The sequence below is a fragment of the Ornithodoros turicata genome, chromosome 8, assembly GCF_037126465.1.
Source record: "Ornithodoros turicata isolate Travis chromosome 8, ASM3712646v1, whole genome shotgun sequence".
NCBI classification, from domain to species: Eukaryota; Metazoa; Arthropoda; class Arachnida; order Ixodida; family Argasidae; genus Ornithodoros; species Ornithodoros turicata.
Window position 1 is genome coordinate 40,140,920 of NC_088208.1, and position 17,596 is coordinate 40,158,515.

At 47.0% G+C, this 17,596-nt stretch overlaps 5 protein-coding genes across 6 annotated transcripts; 3 read left to right on the forward strand and 2 right to left on the reverse strand.

The window, feature by feature from the left end:
• Positions 1-35: 35 nt before the first annotated feature.
• Positions 36-6,426, reverse strand: LOC135367332 (nucleoside diphosphate kinase homolog 7-like). Its single transcript, XM_064600547.1, has 12 exons — positions 6,165-6,426; positions 5,061-5,173; positions 2,226-2,392; positions 2,011-2,166; positions 1,845-1,954; positions 1,572-1,624; positions 1,295-1,391; positions 1,176-1,240; positions 842-910; positions 673-783; positions 314-421; positions 36-254 (listed from the first exon to the last, which is right to left on the reverse strand). Coding segments are annotated over exons 1-12 (1,071 nt in total). The 5' UTR covers positions 6,166-6,426; the 3' UTR covers positions 36-233.
• LOC135367329 (ATP-dependent RNA helicase DDX18-like) lies at positions 2,871-4,879 on the forward strand. The gene has a single exon (XM_064600543.1). The coding sequence runs from the start codon at positions 2,976-2,978 to the stop codon at positions 4,728-4,730; it is 1,755 nt and encodes a 584-aa protein (XP_064456613.1). The 5' UTR covers positions 2,871-2,975; the 3' UTR covers positions 4,731-4,879.
• Positions 6,427-7,425: 999 nt separating the features above from the next.
• LOC135367334 (E3 ubiquitin-protein ligase MSL2-like) lies at positions 7,426-9,933 on the reverse strand. The gene is made up of 2 exons (XM_064600549.1): positions 8,640-9,933; positions 7,426-8,325 (listed from the first exon to the last, which is right to left on the reverse strand). The coding sequence occupies exons 1-2, from the start codon at positions 9,142-9,144 to the stop codon at positions 7,997-7,999; spliced, it is 834 nt and encodes a 277-aa protein (XP_064456619.1). The 5' UTR covers positions 9,145-9,933; the 3' UTR covers positions 7,426-7,996.
• On the forward strand, positions 9,623-11,200 carry LOC135367335 (uncharacterized). The gene is made up of 3 exons (XM_064600550.1): positions 9,623-10,068; positions 10,613-10,829; positions 11,051-11,200. Exons 1-3 carry the CDS (start codon positions 9,758-9,760, stop codon positions 11,099-11,101), a joined length of 579 nt encoding a protein of 192 aa, XP_064456620.1. The 5' UTR covers positions 9,623-9,757; the 3' UTR covers positions 11,102-11,200.
• A 1,346-nt stretch (positions 11,201-12,546) lies between these two features.
• Positions 12,547-15,891, forward strand: LOC135366287 (neurofilament heavy polypeptide-like). 2 transcript variants are annotated; one of them, XM_064598963.1, is made up of 3 exons: positions 12,547-12,682; positions 12,721-14,322; positions 14,787-15,891. In XM_064598963.1, the coding sequence occupies exons 2-3, from the start codon at positions 12,835-12,837 to the stop codon at positions 15,648-15,650; spliced, it is 2,352 nt and encodes a 783-aa protein (XP_064455033.1). In that variant the 5' UTR covers positions 12,547-12,682; positions 12,721-12,834; the 3' UTR covers positions 15,651-15,891. The 2 variants fall into 2 exon arrangements, with proteins under 2 accessions (XP_064455033.1, XP_064455032.1); XM_064598962.1 differs by having other exon boundaries at positions 12,738-14,322.
• Positions 15,892-17,596: the final 1,705 nt, after the last annotated feature.

Genomic DNA, 17,596 nt, shown 5'->3' on the forward strand with positions numbered 1-17,596 from the left:
CTTATAATTGCATTTTATTGTACATGTCACAAGCCGAGACTGGTAACGTCGGTAGAATTTATACTCTGTATGTGGGGAGGGGGAGGATTTCGAGGGATGTTATTTTCTTAGTTCTTGCGGGATGTCGTCCCCAGCTGTGCCACTGCTCGCATTACAGTACATCCAGTCAGATGTCGGCTGAGACTCAACCGCACGACGGTGTTGACACCGACTTCCCTCGAGTCCATTGAGTTTCACACGAAGAAAAACATTATCTGAAAATATGTACATCACCGTGACAAACATATTATAGATATTTTGAAAGCAAGCGAACCTCGGCAATGGCGTCGTCTGCGACGTCCGTGCAGTGGACAGCGTTACGATGAATGTCTCGTCCAAATTTGCCTCTAACGGTGTCGGGGTAAAGCTTCCGAGCGTAAAACTGGAAAATAATACGTATCTTTTTTTCTAAAATGATATCTAGCTATATCTACTTATTTAACATTTTGCTAAGGGTCGTCCGCTTTTACAACCACCAGTACAAATGCGGCCGCCTGCTCAGTCAGCAGTCATGCAGAATTCTTTTATATAGACACCTGTGTGAGTTTGCTGTTAAGGCAGACGATGATGGCCTGCAAGGCTGCTCCTAAAAAAGTCGGTCGTGAAGAAGGCGAATACAATGAGTTAGCTTACCGGGTCCGTGGGGCCTACAAATTCCTTGAATCGAATGGGAGTTTGAAAAGGGGGTTCGCCGCAGACCTCCAACACGAGGCACGGACCATCTGCTAGGCTCTGCACGACGCTCTAAAATGTACCGTGTGCAGTAATATACTACGCAATAGTTTTTCACCTCGTCTATTACCTGGAAATCGGGAACTACTCCCTTGTAGACTTCCAGAAATTCTTCAGCCTTGTCAGATTCCAGTAACTTCTGCGGGATGGAATTCAAGTGTTGCGTTACTGATGTGTGACGAAACGAGAAGACACTAGGTTTTGTAGGAAGGACGACACGGAGACAGCGCAATGTTAACAGGACGAGACTCAAGCTGTCTCCGGACGAGCTATCTCCATGTCGTCCTACCCCAAACTCAGGCTCATGTCTACAATAACTAATGTACACTAGCTATAGCTTGCAGCCTGCTTATTCTTAAATAAACCCCAAAATTCTTAAAAAGGTCCCCAGATAAGTAACAGACCATTTCCAGTGCTGATATTTGGAATCCAGCGTGTGTGATCGCTTGAAGTATGTTGTAGACGTGACCTGAAAGTACTTGGAATTAAAGTTGAGTTTGCATCGTATTTGAGATAAGGGTACCCTCTCTAAAAACATGTGGCTTCAGGATGCAGCAAGTGGTGTGTTGCAGCAAAGCCGTGTTGCAAGATCGCTGCACGCCGAAGAAAAACTCCCGTTCCTGGTGCAACAAGACCCACTGTCAATACTTTTTATATGCGTTCTACACATCTACCATGCACGGAAGAACATCCGGAAATGGCCTTACGACGGATGGCCAGTTGCGCAAGCTCACTACCCCTCATCTTTCGTGCACTGCGTGCAGTATACGAGCATTTGAAAAATAAATATAGAAACGTACCTTCCGTGCTGTTTCCTTGTCGCTTGACACCAGACAGTGTTTATCGAGCACATCTGGAGCAAAAAGAAAGGCTAAACCGTTTGCGCCGCCTTCGACCCTTCATGAACAGTATATGTGTCGTCTGCAACCGACCGTATAGCTGAAGGGTTGCAGACGGCCCATATTGCGTGGGATAGCAGAACAGGCATAGTAATTGTAGTATGCTGTTTATTTGTGAATTACTAATTGTCGTATGCTTCATTAATCTCGCGCACACAAAATCACCATACTCACGGCCTGGGTCGTCTGCAAGAGCGTGTGAAAGAAGGTTCTTACACCTTGCCACTACCCTCTCCCCCATCACTTCCAGGCAGATGACATTGTCAGATATTTCGTCGACCGACCTGTAATGCCTCGCTCCTATATTGTCTGACAATTTCGTAACCTGTCATATACTTACGTTGTTGAAATACCAGATATCTCAAAATACTTTTCAGCCTCAACTGGGAGAAGTTTTAGCATGATGGCGTTAGAGATGTTGAACCCGTTGCGTTGAAGCAGTTCCCAAACTTCACCTACTCGGGGTACACCCGAGGATTTCAGTAACACAACGGTTCTGCGGTAGAAGGCAGAGAATTATAAAGCTGGACGAGAATTTTTGTACAGAATGCTAACCTCTCGTGCTTGGGACTCAGGAAGGCCTCTGTCTGCGAATCCCCGTAACTCAGAATCTTGAGGTGCCTGGAGAGGACGTAGACCAAGTTCCCCGGAAAGAAGTCTCTCAGTCTGCAGACCTCGCAGTCGGTCCGGCGCAGAAACATCTTCCGGCTTCTGGTGTCGAACTTATTGATGGATGCATTCAGTAAAATGATTTTCGTCCTGGCTTTCATCAAAGTGCGGAAATTTTATTGTTTCGCAAAAAAACTGCGGTATTGGATTGGCGCAGTAAGAGCATGACGGTATCGCACATAATATAGCCAGGACGTTAGAATTTGGATACGGGACCTGCCTTTTTACATGATTAGCATCGGGTACAACAGCGAAGAAAGACAGAAATTCGACGAATCAATTGCAACGAATGTCGTCCGGTATAATGCTTTAGCACCGTCTGCTAGATATCACCAACACTTACACCATTACAGTTCAGCAATGTGTAAAATAATACTGCGCTTTTGCATGAGGATTCAATAAATTCGTGCAATTTCAAATTCTGGCACGATTCGATGGATTCGATCGTCCGCTACCTCGAATCCGCTAAATCACCACACGTTTCACATTCATGTGCGGGCAACTCTGTGTCGCCAAAATCATCATCATCATCATCCCTTGGCTTCTGTTTCCGGTCACGCCGTTGTCGGGTATTCTGTCGTGTGCTGCTGTGGTGCTGTGTTTGTGGCGAAAAGTGTGGGTATTACCAGCGCGACAATGAGTACACCGACTCAGATGGTGATGAAAAAGATCCGGAAACGACAGCAACAAAAGAAAAAGCTACGAGCACTCAAGAACGTCGAGAAAGATGACGCTGACACAACCACAGAGAAGCAGACGGACGACCTGGACGATACTACATCAGAAAACGTGGCTTTCAGTGAACCTCAGTCGAAATCAAACGGTGAAAGCGCGACCGAGGTTACAAACGTCGAAGTTGATCAACTTGGGAACGACAACAACGTCTTACCTGGTACCAGCTTAGGTATTGTATCTGATACCAGATTCGACTCACTCAAAGGAAAGGTTGCAGACCAAATCCTGAAAGGTGTCAGCGAGATGGGATTCACAAATATGACAAACATCCAAGCAAAAACAATCCCTTACTTACTCGAAGGTCGCGACGTCGTAGCCGCTGCTAAAACTGGAAGTGGCAAAACGTTAGCTTTTCTCATACCAGCTGTAGAGTTGCTCTCCAAGCTCAAATTTATGCCACGAAACGGCACGGGTGCCATCGTCATCGCCCCGACGCGAGAATTAGCGATGCAGACGTTCGGGGTTCTACAAGAACTTTCTGCTAACATGAACCAGACAATTGGTCTCATCATGGGTGGAACAAATCGCCAGACAGAAGCGGTTAAACTGAGTAAGGGTGTTAATTTTCTGGTAGCAACGCCCGGGAGGCTGCTCGACCATCTTCAAAATACGTCGGAGTTTATCTACAAGAACCTTCAGTGTCTCATCATCGATGAAGCCGACCGTATCCTCGATATCGGTTTCGAAGAAGAAATGAAGCAGATCATGCGTCTCATGCCGAAACGGAGACAGACGATGCTCTTCAGTGCAACACTGACAAAGAAGACGGAGGATCTTGTCAAAGTCGCGCTCAAGAGCGAGCCCGTGTACCTCGGCCTCGACGAGCAACAAGAAAAAGCGACCGTTGAGGGCCTGGAACAGGGTTATGTCATCTGTCCTTCTGACAAACGCTTCCTCCTCCTCTTCACCTTCCTGAAGAAGAACCGCAAAAAGAAAGTGATGGTGTTCTTCAGTTCCTGCCTCTCAGTCAAATTCCACCATGAGCTGCTCAACTACATCGACCTCCCCGTCATGAGCATCCACGGGAAACAGAAACAGGCAAAACGGACCACGACCTTCTTTCAGTTCTGCAACGCGGAATCCGGAATACTCCTCTGCACGGACGTCGCCGCTCGAGGGCTAGACATTCCAGAGGTGGACTGGATCGTCCAGTACGACCCGCCGGACGATCCGAAAGAGTACATCCATCGTGTCGGAAGGACTGCGAGAGGGGAAGGCGGCAGGGGACACGCCCTGCTGATCCTCCGCCCCGAGGAGGTCGGCTTTTTACGCTACCTCAAGCTGGCCAAAGTTCCCCTGCAGGAATTTGAGTTTTCCTGGTCAAAGATTGCCAACATTCAGCCACAGCTGGAGAAACTGATCACAAAGAACTATTTTCTGCACATGTCGGCGAAGGACGCTTATAAGGCATACGTCAGGGCCTATGACTCTCACCATCTCAAGACTATATTTGATGTCCAGACATTGGACCTGGTCCAGGTGGCAAAGTCTTTTGGATTCCTGGTTCCTCCCAGCGTGGACCTGGGAGTGGCAGCTCCCAAAAATGCAAAGAAACGAGGATCGACTTATGATGGGGCGTCGATGAAGAAACGTCAGAAGGCTATCATCTACAAGCCGGTCCCGGTGGGGCACAAAGATCGACAGTTCAGTAGATAATGGCAGTACCATGTACGACTCATCGTCATCTGTTCCATTACCTTAAGCAGAGACAGAATAAAGAGCTTCATTACACCACATTACAAGTACTCTGTGAATGTAATTAAATTGCTGTTACTCAAGATGAAATAAAATTGAATTACGTTTAATTGCCTCGCACGTGTAAATCAGTCACTCGGACAGTAGGCACCGAGGCTACCGAACATAACAATAGAGCTACACAAATGTAATAATATAACTGAGTATGTAAAGTACATAAAAGATCACCTGCAACATGTAACGAGCACAAGAAAGGACTAGTAATGTTTCGAACTACGTAGTCCATATTACCATTTCCACTGTGGAGTCTCTCGGATAGAAATACAGCATGAATTTCCTAAGCGTGTCTGTGCTGGTGTCTTTCCATTCAACCAGGAAACAATACTTTTCCTCATTCTTGGACACTGCAAAGAAAAAATTAATAAACATCTCCATCATGGATTATGGAAATGATTGCATAATATTTATTGCAGCCATTCCCCAGTGCCATAGACAGAAATGCATGTTTCCCTCCAATGATGAGGAGCTTTTGAAGCAGAACATATTTCATAGCATTGAAAGGATCTGTGTTTGTTAGGCATCGTGCTAGGTTTGCGTTTTGAAATTTGGTGGTCTGGATTTTGGAAAGGCAGCATTGTAATTTCCAAGCTTTTGCCCGATTGAAGGGAAATTCCAACGTATTTTTATACCCCCCATAGGCGGAGAGTTTGCAATCAGCCAGAGGGGGCCGGGTCACAACGTCCCCCCCCCCCCCCCCCTTTCATGTACAGAAGTCAGACAGGGTGTCAAGAATTTCGTGTTGCGACCTTGTGAGGCAAATTTTACAGTATTTTCATGATCACTTGCATGAAACATACGATTCTTAGGATATCCCTCGAAACGTTAATCTTGAGTGTAAGGTGGGTAGACTTCCTGTAGGGGGCCTGACCCCCCTGAGAGTGTTCCGGGGGCTTCAGCCCCCCCCCCCCCTGGAAAAAAAGAAAGAAATACATATTTTTTTGTGTCCCTTGCATAGAGAGGCTGCCGGGGCATGTGCCAGATATCTGCAAGACGTGCAAACCCTTCTCCTACAAACACGCATCTTGTCCCAGTTATTGACTGGCAACAGTGGCAAGCACGTGCAGTTCCCATAGCAACCGCGCCGAAACACGGTTTTACACATCGTTTAAAAGAATTCGTAAGTGTATTTCAGAGTAAGACCACATACTATATCGTAATTGCAAGGAAGAACTGTTTCTGGGAGGTTGTTAGCGTCGTTTCCAACAAGCATTCATTACGAAGGCAGACGAGAGAACAGAAACAGATGATAACGCTTCGACGACTCTCTTGAGAATCTCATTGTGCAAAAATGTTTTCGTAACAATTAAAGCACCGTGCGGGATTTAAAATACCTACTTGTGTCTTTTGAATTGTAAAGTTGCTGACAGCTGCGCTGTGGAAGCGGCTAATCCCGACCCGCCGAGCAGACGATCGCAAGCAGATGAGAACGCTTATTGGTTACCGGATTCCATTGTGGCCGACTTTCGTTTCGGGCACGGCACGGGTCAACGACATTGTTGCTGGGTTAGATTGATCCTGAGTACCAACTCCTAATACAGTGATTAAATAATTCGTATCTGCGTCAGGTTTGGAAGCAAACTCTCCTGGGCGTCCATCAGAAGGTTGCTGCGTTAGACTTTTACTCGAATTGCTAGTTTGGCACGTGGATGTGGAACTGTCACGTGGCCCCATAATGCAATAGCCTCGCATTGTAATTATGACCGAAAGAGGAAAGAACTTGGAAAAAAAAATCGCAAGTTTAGGAGAATGTCACTTTTGCCAGTCATGGTCATACCGTACGCTAGAGCGATGTATCCATCGCTATATGCGTGATCGCTATAGGCCGCCCATGCATATACTACTATAGGCTATTGTGCATACTTGTGGCAATATCTATCAGAGTCTGCTTATTATGATGCACAGTTTTGTTCATTTTCGATAAGCATACTTATTTTACTTGCATTTTAAGAATTTTCACAAAAAGCAGAAACAACACCGTCTGCGCTATCGCCCCCGAAGTTTTTATGCCAATTTCTAGCGTATATTACGTTCTCTACCCTATAGTGTAGCACCTGAAAGCAATTTTTATTCATCTGTGTTTTGTTTCAAACCCCGTACATCACTCCAGTGGACTCGTGGTGCAGTGTCATCCACGGGTACGCCACGGTGTCCAGAAACCCCGTGGTGTAATTCCATGCACGTAATGCGCTTTTGGAGTCGCTGTAGATGTTAACCTGAGCAGAGGACCGGTAAAACGCAATGAAAAGAAGCTGCTCTCGGCAATGAAATAGGCATTTTATATGCGAAATTTGGCCAATTCATCATGATTTTAAATGCTGAAGGACCCAGTTGGTGAGGTTCAAGTTTTCGCGACTGGTATTCTGGCATGTCGTGTCTAGGGTCTGAATACCATGAGGGCACTAAGGGCCTGGAGGTCCTTACTTGGAGTTTACCTTAGCTTATTGACAGTAATTTGGAATGTGATCGTGACTGGACAATAAAAGGAACCAAGTTTACTCAAATTTTGCTTCTTGTACATGTAATCTTGCAATCATGCTTGTTCAAGTAGCTTACCCATGATTGGTCCTTGTCTCAGTGAAATATTGTTCCACAATGATTAAATGGTCAGAAGTTTTATTTATTTGCTATATAAAACAGTGAACAGTTCAGTAAACAACTACCTGAGCCAAGATTACTTTGTACATAATTGTTTTTTTATCTATTCGTAAGACATGGGAAATCTGTTCAGACACAGGTTGCATGGTTTGTTGGGGCAAAAATTAGTGAGACTATCGCGAGTGCTTCATATACGTCTATCATATCACAGGAATCACGAAAGACCTTATAAATATGTTGAGGACATTGGAAACATTGGGAGATATTAATTGTCAATTACTGAACAGGGCAAACAATATGAGAGCGCATTTCAATAAAATAATGTCATTAACATGTAGTGGAGCTTCCTCCCTGTTCATTGAAAGACATCCTCCGCTGCAATGTTCTTAAGCCGCAACAACTAAGCATACGTGAGCAGTCGTAGCTGAATCCAATCATACACACCAGCCAAAGCACATCAGGTGTAGAAGCAGTTCATGCAGTACTGGTACCGGTACACAAGTCTAGGTTGGTTTCGTCCTTAGAACAGTGACTAAACCTAAACGGTAAAGGAAAGCCATTGCGCAATCAAATCACTCGTCAACTTCGACTTCGAACGAATCGTTTTCTTCCTCGTCCAACTTTATGGATTCGTTTGCAGCCACTTCCAAGCCGTCACCCCAGACCTCTGATGGCTTGTCAAGTGGATTGCGGCAGCCTCGGCACTTGCACTGTGCGCAGCTGGTGTTGGCCACGTAACATGGGCAGCGCTGACCACAGCAGGTCAGTTTCCCGGGGTTGAGGGTGGCAAGACCGCAGCGACATCCCCTACGGATCGGTTTCTCCCTAGAGTAGTGCATGAGCGCTGCACTAGGCACTGGAGAGTCAGAGTTGTCCGAGCTGGAGCCATTTGTCTCTGTCACTGGGAAGGAAACTGTTGTCAGAGAGTGGTGCAGACTTGTTGGTACGGTCTCAAGGTCAAGGAGATTAAGCCTCTTTGATCGGAGCCTATATGTTTACAGTGTTTTTTTTGTGTGTGTTTTTTATGGTCCATACTCATGAGACAAACATTCTACAATGTAAAAAAACATTCGTGCAAAACACGTCACAGATATACCAAAAATTAAAAAATAAAACGCAGAAACCTTCGAAAATACTACTTATGAGGTGAAACGTGAAGTGAAGTAGAACCACCTCATTAGAAGTGTAGTTTTAAATGAACGGAAATGCGCCCACCTCTAGCAGAAGGACTTCCGTTCGCGACTGACTTCCGGGGCCTGTCTCCATTTATTTTCCTCGGTCGTCTGTTTCCATAACGATATTCGTCGCAGAGGCTCGCACCTTCAACGACGATGTCGTGAATACTCAAGTTCGTTCCACCATTTACACTGTCCCATTTGCGGCCAAGTGCCGACGTACTCAGGTAGTCGCAAAACTTCTTGTAACACTGCAACAACACACGTAACTGTACATTTTCCGCGAATCGGCCGTAATTTTTGCTGCACGGGCACGTTGGCTTCAGCCGCATTTTCTTGCCGACGCATCCTTTGCAGACGGAATGTTGGCAGCTGGAGCTGGGTGATGTCATGGGTATTTGTAGCAAGTTCGAGCAAACACTGCACGACAACGCTTGTCTCAGTAACGACATTAGACGGTATATATCGGCCCACGCACCGCTGTCATCCGGGTCGGATTCAAACACTCGTCTGCAAGTTGTCACGTAGAGACTCAAAGCGTTCATATTTGAAAGTGCAGCTTACAAATGGTTACCGCGGGGAACAAAACAACGAACCTCGGGTAAGCTATTTTGCGCATTAAAGCTTCGATAACACCATCTTGCACTCTTCTTTTGTTAACGACAGGGACTGGTTGTGTTGGATTCCGTTGGATCGTCGATTGGATTCAACAACGCCACAGCCATGGCTAGAGTGACCTAGCCATGGCGGCTACCAGCGAAGATCCCTTCTTCTGAATATTTCTGAGGTCGCGAAGAAAGTAATAAAAAAAACAAAAATCAAAGGGGAGCAAAGTAAAAATACATAATAAACTACACTGGCAGTAAAATGAGTACGCAAAAGCCGAACCGAAACTGTTATAGAGAATTTGGGCCTGTGAGTACCCCGACCAAACCCGACCCATAAACCGAAACATGTCGTGTAGCAACGTTATCCTAACTGAATTGCCTTCATCGCCGAGCTTCAGCAGTTTGTTAACTTTGGAGTATGGACCGCAGGAGGCATACTATATGTCGGGAGAAGAAAGCTTTTTAGGGGGGAGAACCCCAGAGGAGATAACGCTGTGAGGCAAAAAGGAAGAAGAACCATCACGTGTACGTGTTCGAAGCGTTGGCGACCATGCAGGGCGACTCGAAACCTTCCCGAATGTACCTGCCCGAGGTGGACACTGACGATGCCGTCAACATCTGGTGCGGTCAAACACAGAAACCGCTCACGCCTGGGCGAACGCTGCCTCCGAGTGCCTGGATGGTGGCGGAGCAAGAAGAAGAGTCTGAGGACTATACCAGCACGGACACTAGTGAGAGCAGCACTGAGACGTCCTCTTCGTCCACGGGCACCATCTCGTCGTCCATGCTGCGTCGGTGGCGCCGAATCCGCAGCTGCTATGCGGACAACCCCGACGTTAGGGGAGAAGTGTGCGTTTATAGGTAGGGACCTTGTGCATCAGACATCGAGTACAGGCAACCTGCTTGATACCTCTTCTCCTTTCACTACACAGAGGTATCGGTGATGTCTGATTGGTATAGCGATTTCAAATACATAAAGCCAGTGTCTACGACTGGCTGTCTGTGCGGCCAAAGGAAGACCCATTGTCACATATCTCACATACTAACCCACGTCGAGAAGCGAGCAGAACCAACGTCAGACCCAACGCAAATCGAATCCTCCTTGAGCAAACAAGTCCCGACCGCTACTCAGCGTGACGTAGCTCCGATTCCCTCCAATCATGACCACGTACGCCTTTAGCAGCCGTAGCAATTGAAGCTAACCGCGCACAGCCGTACAGACATTCACTCGCGGGCTTTCCGTACTTGATCTGCTTGGGGTAATTCGCCGAAGGGGGCGAGGAGGAATCTGTCAGGCATTCTTTATAGAAAGAGCTTTCGATGATCATCGGCATATACGTATACATATATCTTTCTTAACTCATCCGTTTCTAATATTCGCGAAAAAAAAAAAAAATACACCCAGGGTTTTGACGTACATGGGGCATCCACATTGGCGGAAGGTTGTCAACTCCGAGAGCTCCACCCTGAAGACTGTGCTTCAGGCGACAATGGCTCTACGGCTGGAAGACTTGCGTCAGAAAAGGCTCCAAATGGAGGGGGCCTGGAGCACCCTCTTGAAGAAAACGCACGCGAGCGACGGCATCATCCAGTACAAGGAAAGGGCCATCAAGAAACTGGAGGTATGGGAAGGCACACTTGAACGCGTTTGATTTATAGTACTGGAGTGACACTTTAACGTCCACCGCGGAGAACTAACTGAGTGAAGCTGACACGATACCAGCTGGTACACTGAGACAGCTTGATCAAGAATTATTTTCTGTTGAAGTGATCTTCGAGCGAATATATGGCCCTTTGGATGAAACTGGTATAAGCAAACACGTCGCCGTCCTTCTTGTTACAGAAGGAGTTGAAGTCTCTCTGCCTGGCCAACTCCAGCTTGAAGCAAGATTGATTTTCTCTTGCCCTGGCCTTTCTTTTTCGGATGGTCGAATAAAGAAAATCAAAGAAATTCGGAAGGCGAAGATTCCATCAAAATAAACCTCGAACAGTCTTCCTCGTTCCTTGTGTCCGCGTGGGTACGTTTCGGCAGCCATACGTACCTTACATAGTAGAATCGGTAGAACCCCAGTACAGGGGAACTAAAAGAGAGACTAACCTTTTTAGCATACATATACCTTTCCGGCTGCCTATAGTGGCAGCGAAATCTATAGCACGGAATAATAGCAGTGAATACGATGACAGCGGGAAGGGGACAGGGTACTAATATATGTGTCCTCAGCAGAACGGTGTCGACAACCGTCCGGTGGTCGAATTCGCCACGTCCCAGTGCACAGTACGACCATGAACACGGGGTGGTCCTTCAGTGTGCGTCGAAAATAGGCAGGACAGAAAGGGGGTCAGGAACAGGAATCGGAACTGAACAAAAAATAAATAAAAAAATAAAGAACAATTTTCTGGCGTACCCAAACCGAACCGAATCGGAACAACTTTTTGCTTGTCCTGAACCGAGAATACGGTTACCAGTTCGGGGATCGGTTCAGAGGTGAAATAAATGTACTACCGATCAACCGACCCTCTCTTTTTTTTTTCCTTCGTTTATTTACTTATTTTTTATACGATGCCAGATGCGAGTAAAAGTTCGTGACTGTTGCGCCAGTTTTTTGCCGGAGCAAAAGACGCCCTGACCGTGGGCTCTGCGAAAATACTGAAACAATTAGTGAAAGCGTTAGGAAGGTAAATATTGCATAGAAGTGGAAGAAGGTCATATACTGAATCTAAAAATGTAGGAATTATAAACTATAAGTTTTTTTATACGTGTTTCAACAACCCCATCTGATTCACTTTTAGCGCAGGAGAAGCACGGGAATGCTAATGCTAACGGACTCGAAACTTGCCCTCTTGCAAGAGGTAGGGGCGTTGAATTGGGCTAAATCACCTCACTTTAGTGAGGTTAGACCAGGTTAGGTTCTACAGATTGGGGTGTGTCCAGGCACGCACTAGGCGGTGCGGGCGTCGAGGCTGTGCCTAGGGTTAGGTCAGAAGGTCCTCAGTAAAGATGGCGGATCGCCTTCCAGAAACGGGCGATCAAATACAATTTTTGTACGTTTCACGCAATATACGAGGGTCATTCCTGTTCGTTACTAGTTTCGTTACTAATTAGCCCCTCTTTCACGTAAAAGCGTTTGATTTTTGTCTTTATTCTTTTTTCTTTAAAAAAAAGCCAGTGGTCCGGATACGGAACTACATCCAAATGTACAAATGTCAGAAAGAAAACATTCTCATTTACGAGGAGTGTCGTTACCACCAAGCTGACGGAGAGTATAATGAATGACCATAAGACCAAAAAATCACAAAGACGACGAAGTACTGGACCTCCACGTCTTCGTACATATGGTACACCTCTATATGCTTCAGCCAACTTCTGCCCATGAACCGAAATGATTACATATAGCGAACGTTAGCATGTGACAGCAGATGTCTACAAACACAGTGGAAGAAGAGGAGGAAGGTCCGAGCTGGAATAGCTTCTGCGGTAAGTTCCCGCTACGGTAAGTTCAACAACGATAATAGTTAGGGGATCTTTTCAGGACAATCTATCCCGGCATGTGATCCATCGCAAGTCAACCAAATTCTAACAGCGGTACGGACTCGTGCATACGATAAAATTCTCTATTTCTCAAGACAATGTCAGAGCCACCGCAAGACAAACAGGCGTCTGACGTCGGAGGAAGCAGACCCAAAGGTCCACCGGAAAAAGGTCCGTCTAGTGGCCCGATGCAAAGTCCGCCAGCGAAGTCCCCGTCACAAAACGAGTTTGGAGTAAGCAGACCCAAGGGTCCATCGGAAAAAGGTCCGTCTAGTGGCTCGATGCAAAGTCTGCCAGCGAAGTCCCCGTCACAAAACGAATTTGGAGTAAGCAGACCCAAGGGTCCTTCAGAAAAGGGTCCGTCTAGTGGCCCAACGCAAAGTCCGTCTGCGAGGTCCCCATCACAACGCGAGCCTGCAGAAAGCATACCCAAGGGTCCACCAGAAAAAGTTCCGTCTAGTGGTACAATGCAAAGTCCGCGGGCGAAGTCCCCATCACAAAACGAATTTGGAGGAAGCAGACTCAAAGGTCCACCAGAAAAGGGTCCGTCTAGTGGCCCAACGCAAAGTCCGTCTGCGAAGTCCCCATCACAACGCGAGCCTGCAGAAAGCATACCCAAGGGTCCACCAGAAAAAGTTCCGTCTAGTGGTACAATGCAAAGTCCGCGGGCGAAGTCCCCATCACAAAACGAATTTGGAGGAAGCAGACTCAAAGGTCCACCAGAAAAGGGTCCGTCTAGTGGCAAAACGCAAGGTCCACCAGCGAGGTCCCCGTTAAAAAGCGAGTCTACAGAAAGCAGGCTCAAGGGTCCACCAGAAAAAGGTTCGTCTAGTGGCCCGGTGCAAAGTCCACAAGCGAAGTTCCCATCACAAAACGGGTCTGGAGTAAGCAGACCCAAGGGTACACCAGAAAAGGGTCCGTCTAGTGGCCCGACGCAAGGTCCACCAGCGAAGTCCCCATCACAAAACGAATTTGAAGGAAGCAGACTCAAGGGTCCACCAGAAAAAGGTTCGTCTAGTGGCACGATACAAAGTCCGCAAGCGAAGTCCCCATCACAAAACGAGTCTGAAGTAAGTAGTCCTAAGGGTCCACCAGAAAAGAGTCCGTCTAATGGCCTGATGCAAAGTCCGCCAGCGAAGTCCGCATTACAAAACGAGCGCGGAGGCCCGTCTCCACTGCGCAGTACCCCGCAGGGCACGAAGTCTCCAGTCGAAGAAATGTTAGAGGATTTGTTAGAGACGTCATGCACTGCTGCGTTGGAAGAACTGAAGATAGCCAGTCCTGGGATAGCGACACCTACGCGTGCCCTGACGGTCAGCGGGGCTCTCGGTGAGGCCCGCCAGAAAGGACTGCAATGTCCGACGCAGATCAAGGAAGTGGCGTCTCCCACATATCTGGTTGAGAAGAAAATCAAAGCGAAGCTCATCGAGGAATTAAGTGATCTGACGTCGATCGAGGAGGCTCACCCTGTCCAGGATGAAGTCCAAGTTGAAGACGTTGATCTGTTGGTGTATGGGATGCGAACGCGCAAGAGGGCAAAGCAAAATACTTTCTACCTGCTGGAGAAGCGCAAGCTTGAAGAACAGGTGAGATATGTCGCTACTCAGATCCTTGGCTGCCAGACAAGGCGCTCAAAAGAGAAACGAATATCAAACATATTAACCGAAAGAGAAAAGAAAGGCTAAAAAGGACATCGCATCCGAAACTTTGCCCAAGTCATGATGTGTAGAAGGAACAGTGTGAACGTAGCGGTTTACTACTACTGGGTACATGATCGTAATCAGTTTTTTTTTAAATCACTAGCTTTAATCAGTAGCTTTCACGTGCATGCCGCGTAGTTTAAAAATAATTTTCAACCCGTTGACCGCCGTTACCGCAACATCAGTAATTTTGTTACGCCAACGTTACTCAATACGTGAAGGCACACAGGAACTTGAATTTCAAAACTTGTAGCAAACTTGATGCTCCATTCATATTTGTATATTTATGTTGTTTCACAAAAGGCAGCAGTATATTCAAATTTGTCTACAATTTAACCACTGGTGCGCAGACGAGCGGATTAACCACGACAAAGGAAGAGCCCACGAAGCGCTATCCTCCATCCAGCGAAGAAGTCCTCGACGACATCGGTTTCACCTACGACGCTGCGTCCTTTGCGTCCCTCCAGATATCTGTTCCGGGCGACCACCGACCACTGTCCAAACGTGTGCGCAGGAGGTCCCGCAAATCAAGACGAAGCCGAAGCCACAGGCATTCTAGGAGTTCCTCCACTGAATCCCTCGAAGAGTACGTGTTTGAGACACTCAGGAAGAACATACTCCGAAACCCCTTGTGCGATTGCGTCGGCTTACCCAGGCCTGCCGGAATTCAGCGGTCGATCTTTCACCCCGACCATTCTTTGGTCGGAGAAGTCGAGGAAGAAGAAGAAGACGTGTCAGTCCTGTGCTACATGCTCAACGATCTTGTTCAGTATTTGGAGGCCAGTAAAGTAGCGGAAAGGAAAGACGCCGAGACCCAACACGAAGAGATCCCGCTAATACAAATTTCGAGCAGCAGTACTACGGAGTTTGATGATCCCATCTATCAGCACAAGAGCACGTGCTGGCACGCCATGCTGCCTCCCGTTCGGATGGTGTCCGAGTGCATCCAGACGGACGAATGGATGGATGAGAAGTCATCGTCCTCTTTCGCGGAGTTCGCGACAACCAAGAACAGCACTGCTCGAACGGTGGTCGACGACGCTGGACCTTTGGAAGGATCTTCTGTGGAAGAACTCACCCAGATCTTTTCGGGTTATAGGAAGCAGGAAGAGCTATCCCGAGCGGATGTCAAGGGAATGGTAAATGACAGAACATTCAAGGGTGAAGTCTCGTCGGTCGACGGTGTACCGCTGGTGATGCGAATAGACTCATGACCGTCACCACGATTGTTCAGTCCCGGGACTTGAGTTCCGACAATTCAGTCCCAGTTAGCTTTTGCACGGACTCTGCAAAAACAATTTTACATGAGACTTTCGCAACTCTGGTTTGTATGCTGTCAAATTATTCCTTATCCTTCACATGTACCACCGCCCTAGCTATTTCTGCTTTATCGAATAGGAAATGAAAGATATCTGACAGTTGTCTCCAATAATAATTCAGTGACTGTATCACGTGCGAAGACAGAGTGGTTGGTATTTGCGCAGGATTTTCATCTCAGATGGGGGCGCTCGCTTTTCGGGATATTTTGTCCTTCCTGGCTGGTCTCTCTTTTTGGTGGGGGCATACTGGGAAAATCCCTGGCTCTGTGAACATAATAAATTTGGAGTAGATTTACGCGTAAGGTGATCCGGCCCACACTTGTGCGGCTACATGCTGTACGTGCCGCAGGGCAGGACTGCGGAGACAGATACCACTATGTTGTGCATCAGCCGACGATCTAATTGGCTAAATTTTTCTTCCGAAAAGTGCGATCAACGGATTTTAAAGACTGGCCCTGCTCCAGCAGCTGCGGTGGCTCCGGCAACAAATGCGTGACGTCACTCTGTAACAGAAGGAGTGAGAGGGCATCGCTCTGGTCCAGTCCAGACGGCTCGCTCAGAGGAGAAAGGCGCTGTCCAGTCCAGTCCACTGGTCCAGTTTAGACGGCCGCGCCATCGTGGCATGCATCGTTTTTCTCCAGACTGAGCTCTGATTGGTGGTGTGGGGTTTTCGCCGTTTTCCAGAGATGGACTTCCGGCATACTCTCAACATCCGGCGCTTGCTCCTGTCACGTGTTCCATCGAATAGCAGTCAAACTGCGCCACTATTTCGCGTGGGATCTTCGATACCGCGGTCAGCAGTGATCAACGAGAAATAAAATAACATCATAGTTTCGAAATCGATTGGAACGGATAACTTCCCTTCCAACTACAGCCAACCTTATAGCCATACAAAACAAGCCGCCTTCAGCCACACCGGCAGACGCGGGAATTTCAAATCGCCTGCGACTATACGGGTAATAGAACTTCCAATTGGAGCTTATATCCTCAGCTGCTTTTCTTATAAACGGCTCAAAGTGAACCATCGTCTTGCCCGTTTCAAATAAACCTGGAGCTCCTGGCAAAGTATTTTTGCAATTGAACAATATGCGTCGTTCTCACGAGGCGAACTGAAAACCGTAAGAAAAACTTAAAATTTGAAAAATCCTTCATTGTAAGTGCTGGCGAGACAGAACAGAATGGAAGAGGGATGGTTTGCTGATGAGTACTCAGCTTGCGGGTTATCAAGAAGGAAAAGAAATGTAGCAAGTGCTCTCTTCTAGCACTTGCAATGCCTCCAGCATTTATCGTTTTGGCGGAAAACCGGTTTCGCTGTGCTCTAACACGTGACGTCTCGCGTGAGACCATCGTTCCTATGACAACAGTAATGCTTGCATAGTTTGGAACAGCCCTAATAGCCCTAAAGTACCGCTACCCTCTGATGTTTGCCGCCTTGACCTGGGAGCAACAATGGCGGCCGTAGCATACCAACCAACCAACACATGATGCGGCCGCCATTGTTGTTCCAAGGTCGAGTCAGGAAAGGGAAAGGATGGCGTTACTATCCCTGGCCTGACAGTAGAACTCAACTGCAAAAATGACATCTATGCTGCTCTCGTAACGTATTTTTATAAAAATTCTGTAAAGGCTAAAAACTAAAAAAAAATAACACACCCTGTATGTCTTGCTATCATCTGTAACAACAGTTAATGCAGTTGTAAATTAGACTGCATTAACTGTTATCGGTTTTATCGAGAGTTATATGTTAGTTATCGCTTGGAGAAACTATGTAGATATATCCTCACATTATCCCCTCCTTATATCGTTGATGACTGGTTCAAGCTTCGAAGTATAGCAACGCA

Bases quoted from the DNA above. Each gene is read 5' to 3' on its own strand.
- LOC135367329 (XM_064600543.1), top strand. From the start codon at position 2,976: ATGAGTACACCGACTCAGATGGTGATGAAAAAGATCCGGAAACGACAG.
- LOC135367332 (XM_064600547.1), bottom strand. The intron at 1,955-2,010 runs GTAAGTATATGA...GAGGCATTACAG, and splicing joins ATATCTGGTATTTCAACAAC to GTCGGTCGACGAAATATCTG. The intron at 911-1,175 runs GTCTGTTACTTA...TCCATCCCGCAG, and splicing joins AAATATCAGCACTGGAAATG to AAGTTACTGGAATCTGACAA.
- LOC135367334 (XM_064600549.1), bottom strand. From the start codon at position 9,144: ATGAACGCTTTGAGTCTCTACGTGACAACTTGCAGACGAGTGTTTGAA. The intron at 8,326-8,639 runs GTGGGCGCATTT...TTTCCTTCCCAG, and splicing joins CGGAAGTCCTTCTGCTAGAG to TGACAGAGACAAATGGCTCC.
- LOC135367335 (XM_064600550.1), top strand. From the start codon at position 9,758: ATGCAGGGCGACTCGAAACCTTCCCGAATGTACCTGCCCGAGGTGGAC. The intron at 10,069-10,612 runs GTAGGGACCTTG...AAATACACCCAG, and splicing joins GGAGAAGTGTGCGTTTATAG to GGTTTTGACGTACATGGGGC. The intron at 10,830-11,050 runs GTATGGGAAGGC...TTCTTGTTACAG, and splicing joins GGGCCATCAAGAAACTGGAG to AAGGAGTTGAAGTCTCTCTG.
- LOC135366287 (XM_064598963.1), top strand. From the start codon at position 12,835: ATGTCAGAGCCACCGCAAGACAAACAGGCGTCTGACGTCGGAGGAAGC. The intron at 14,323-14,786 runs GTGAGATATGTC...ACTGGTGCGCAG, and splicing joins AGCGCAAGCTTGAAGAACAG to ACGAGCGGATTAACCACGAC.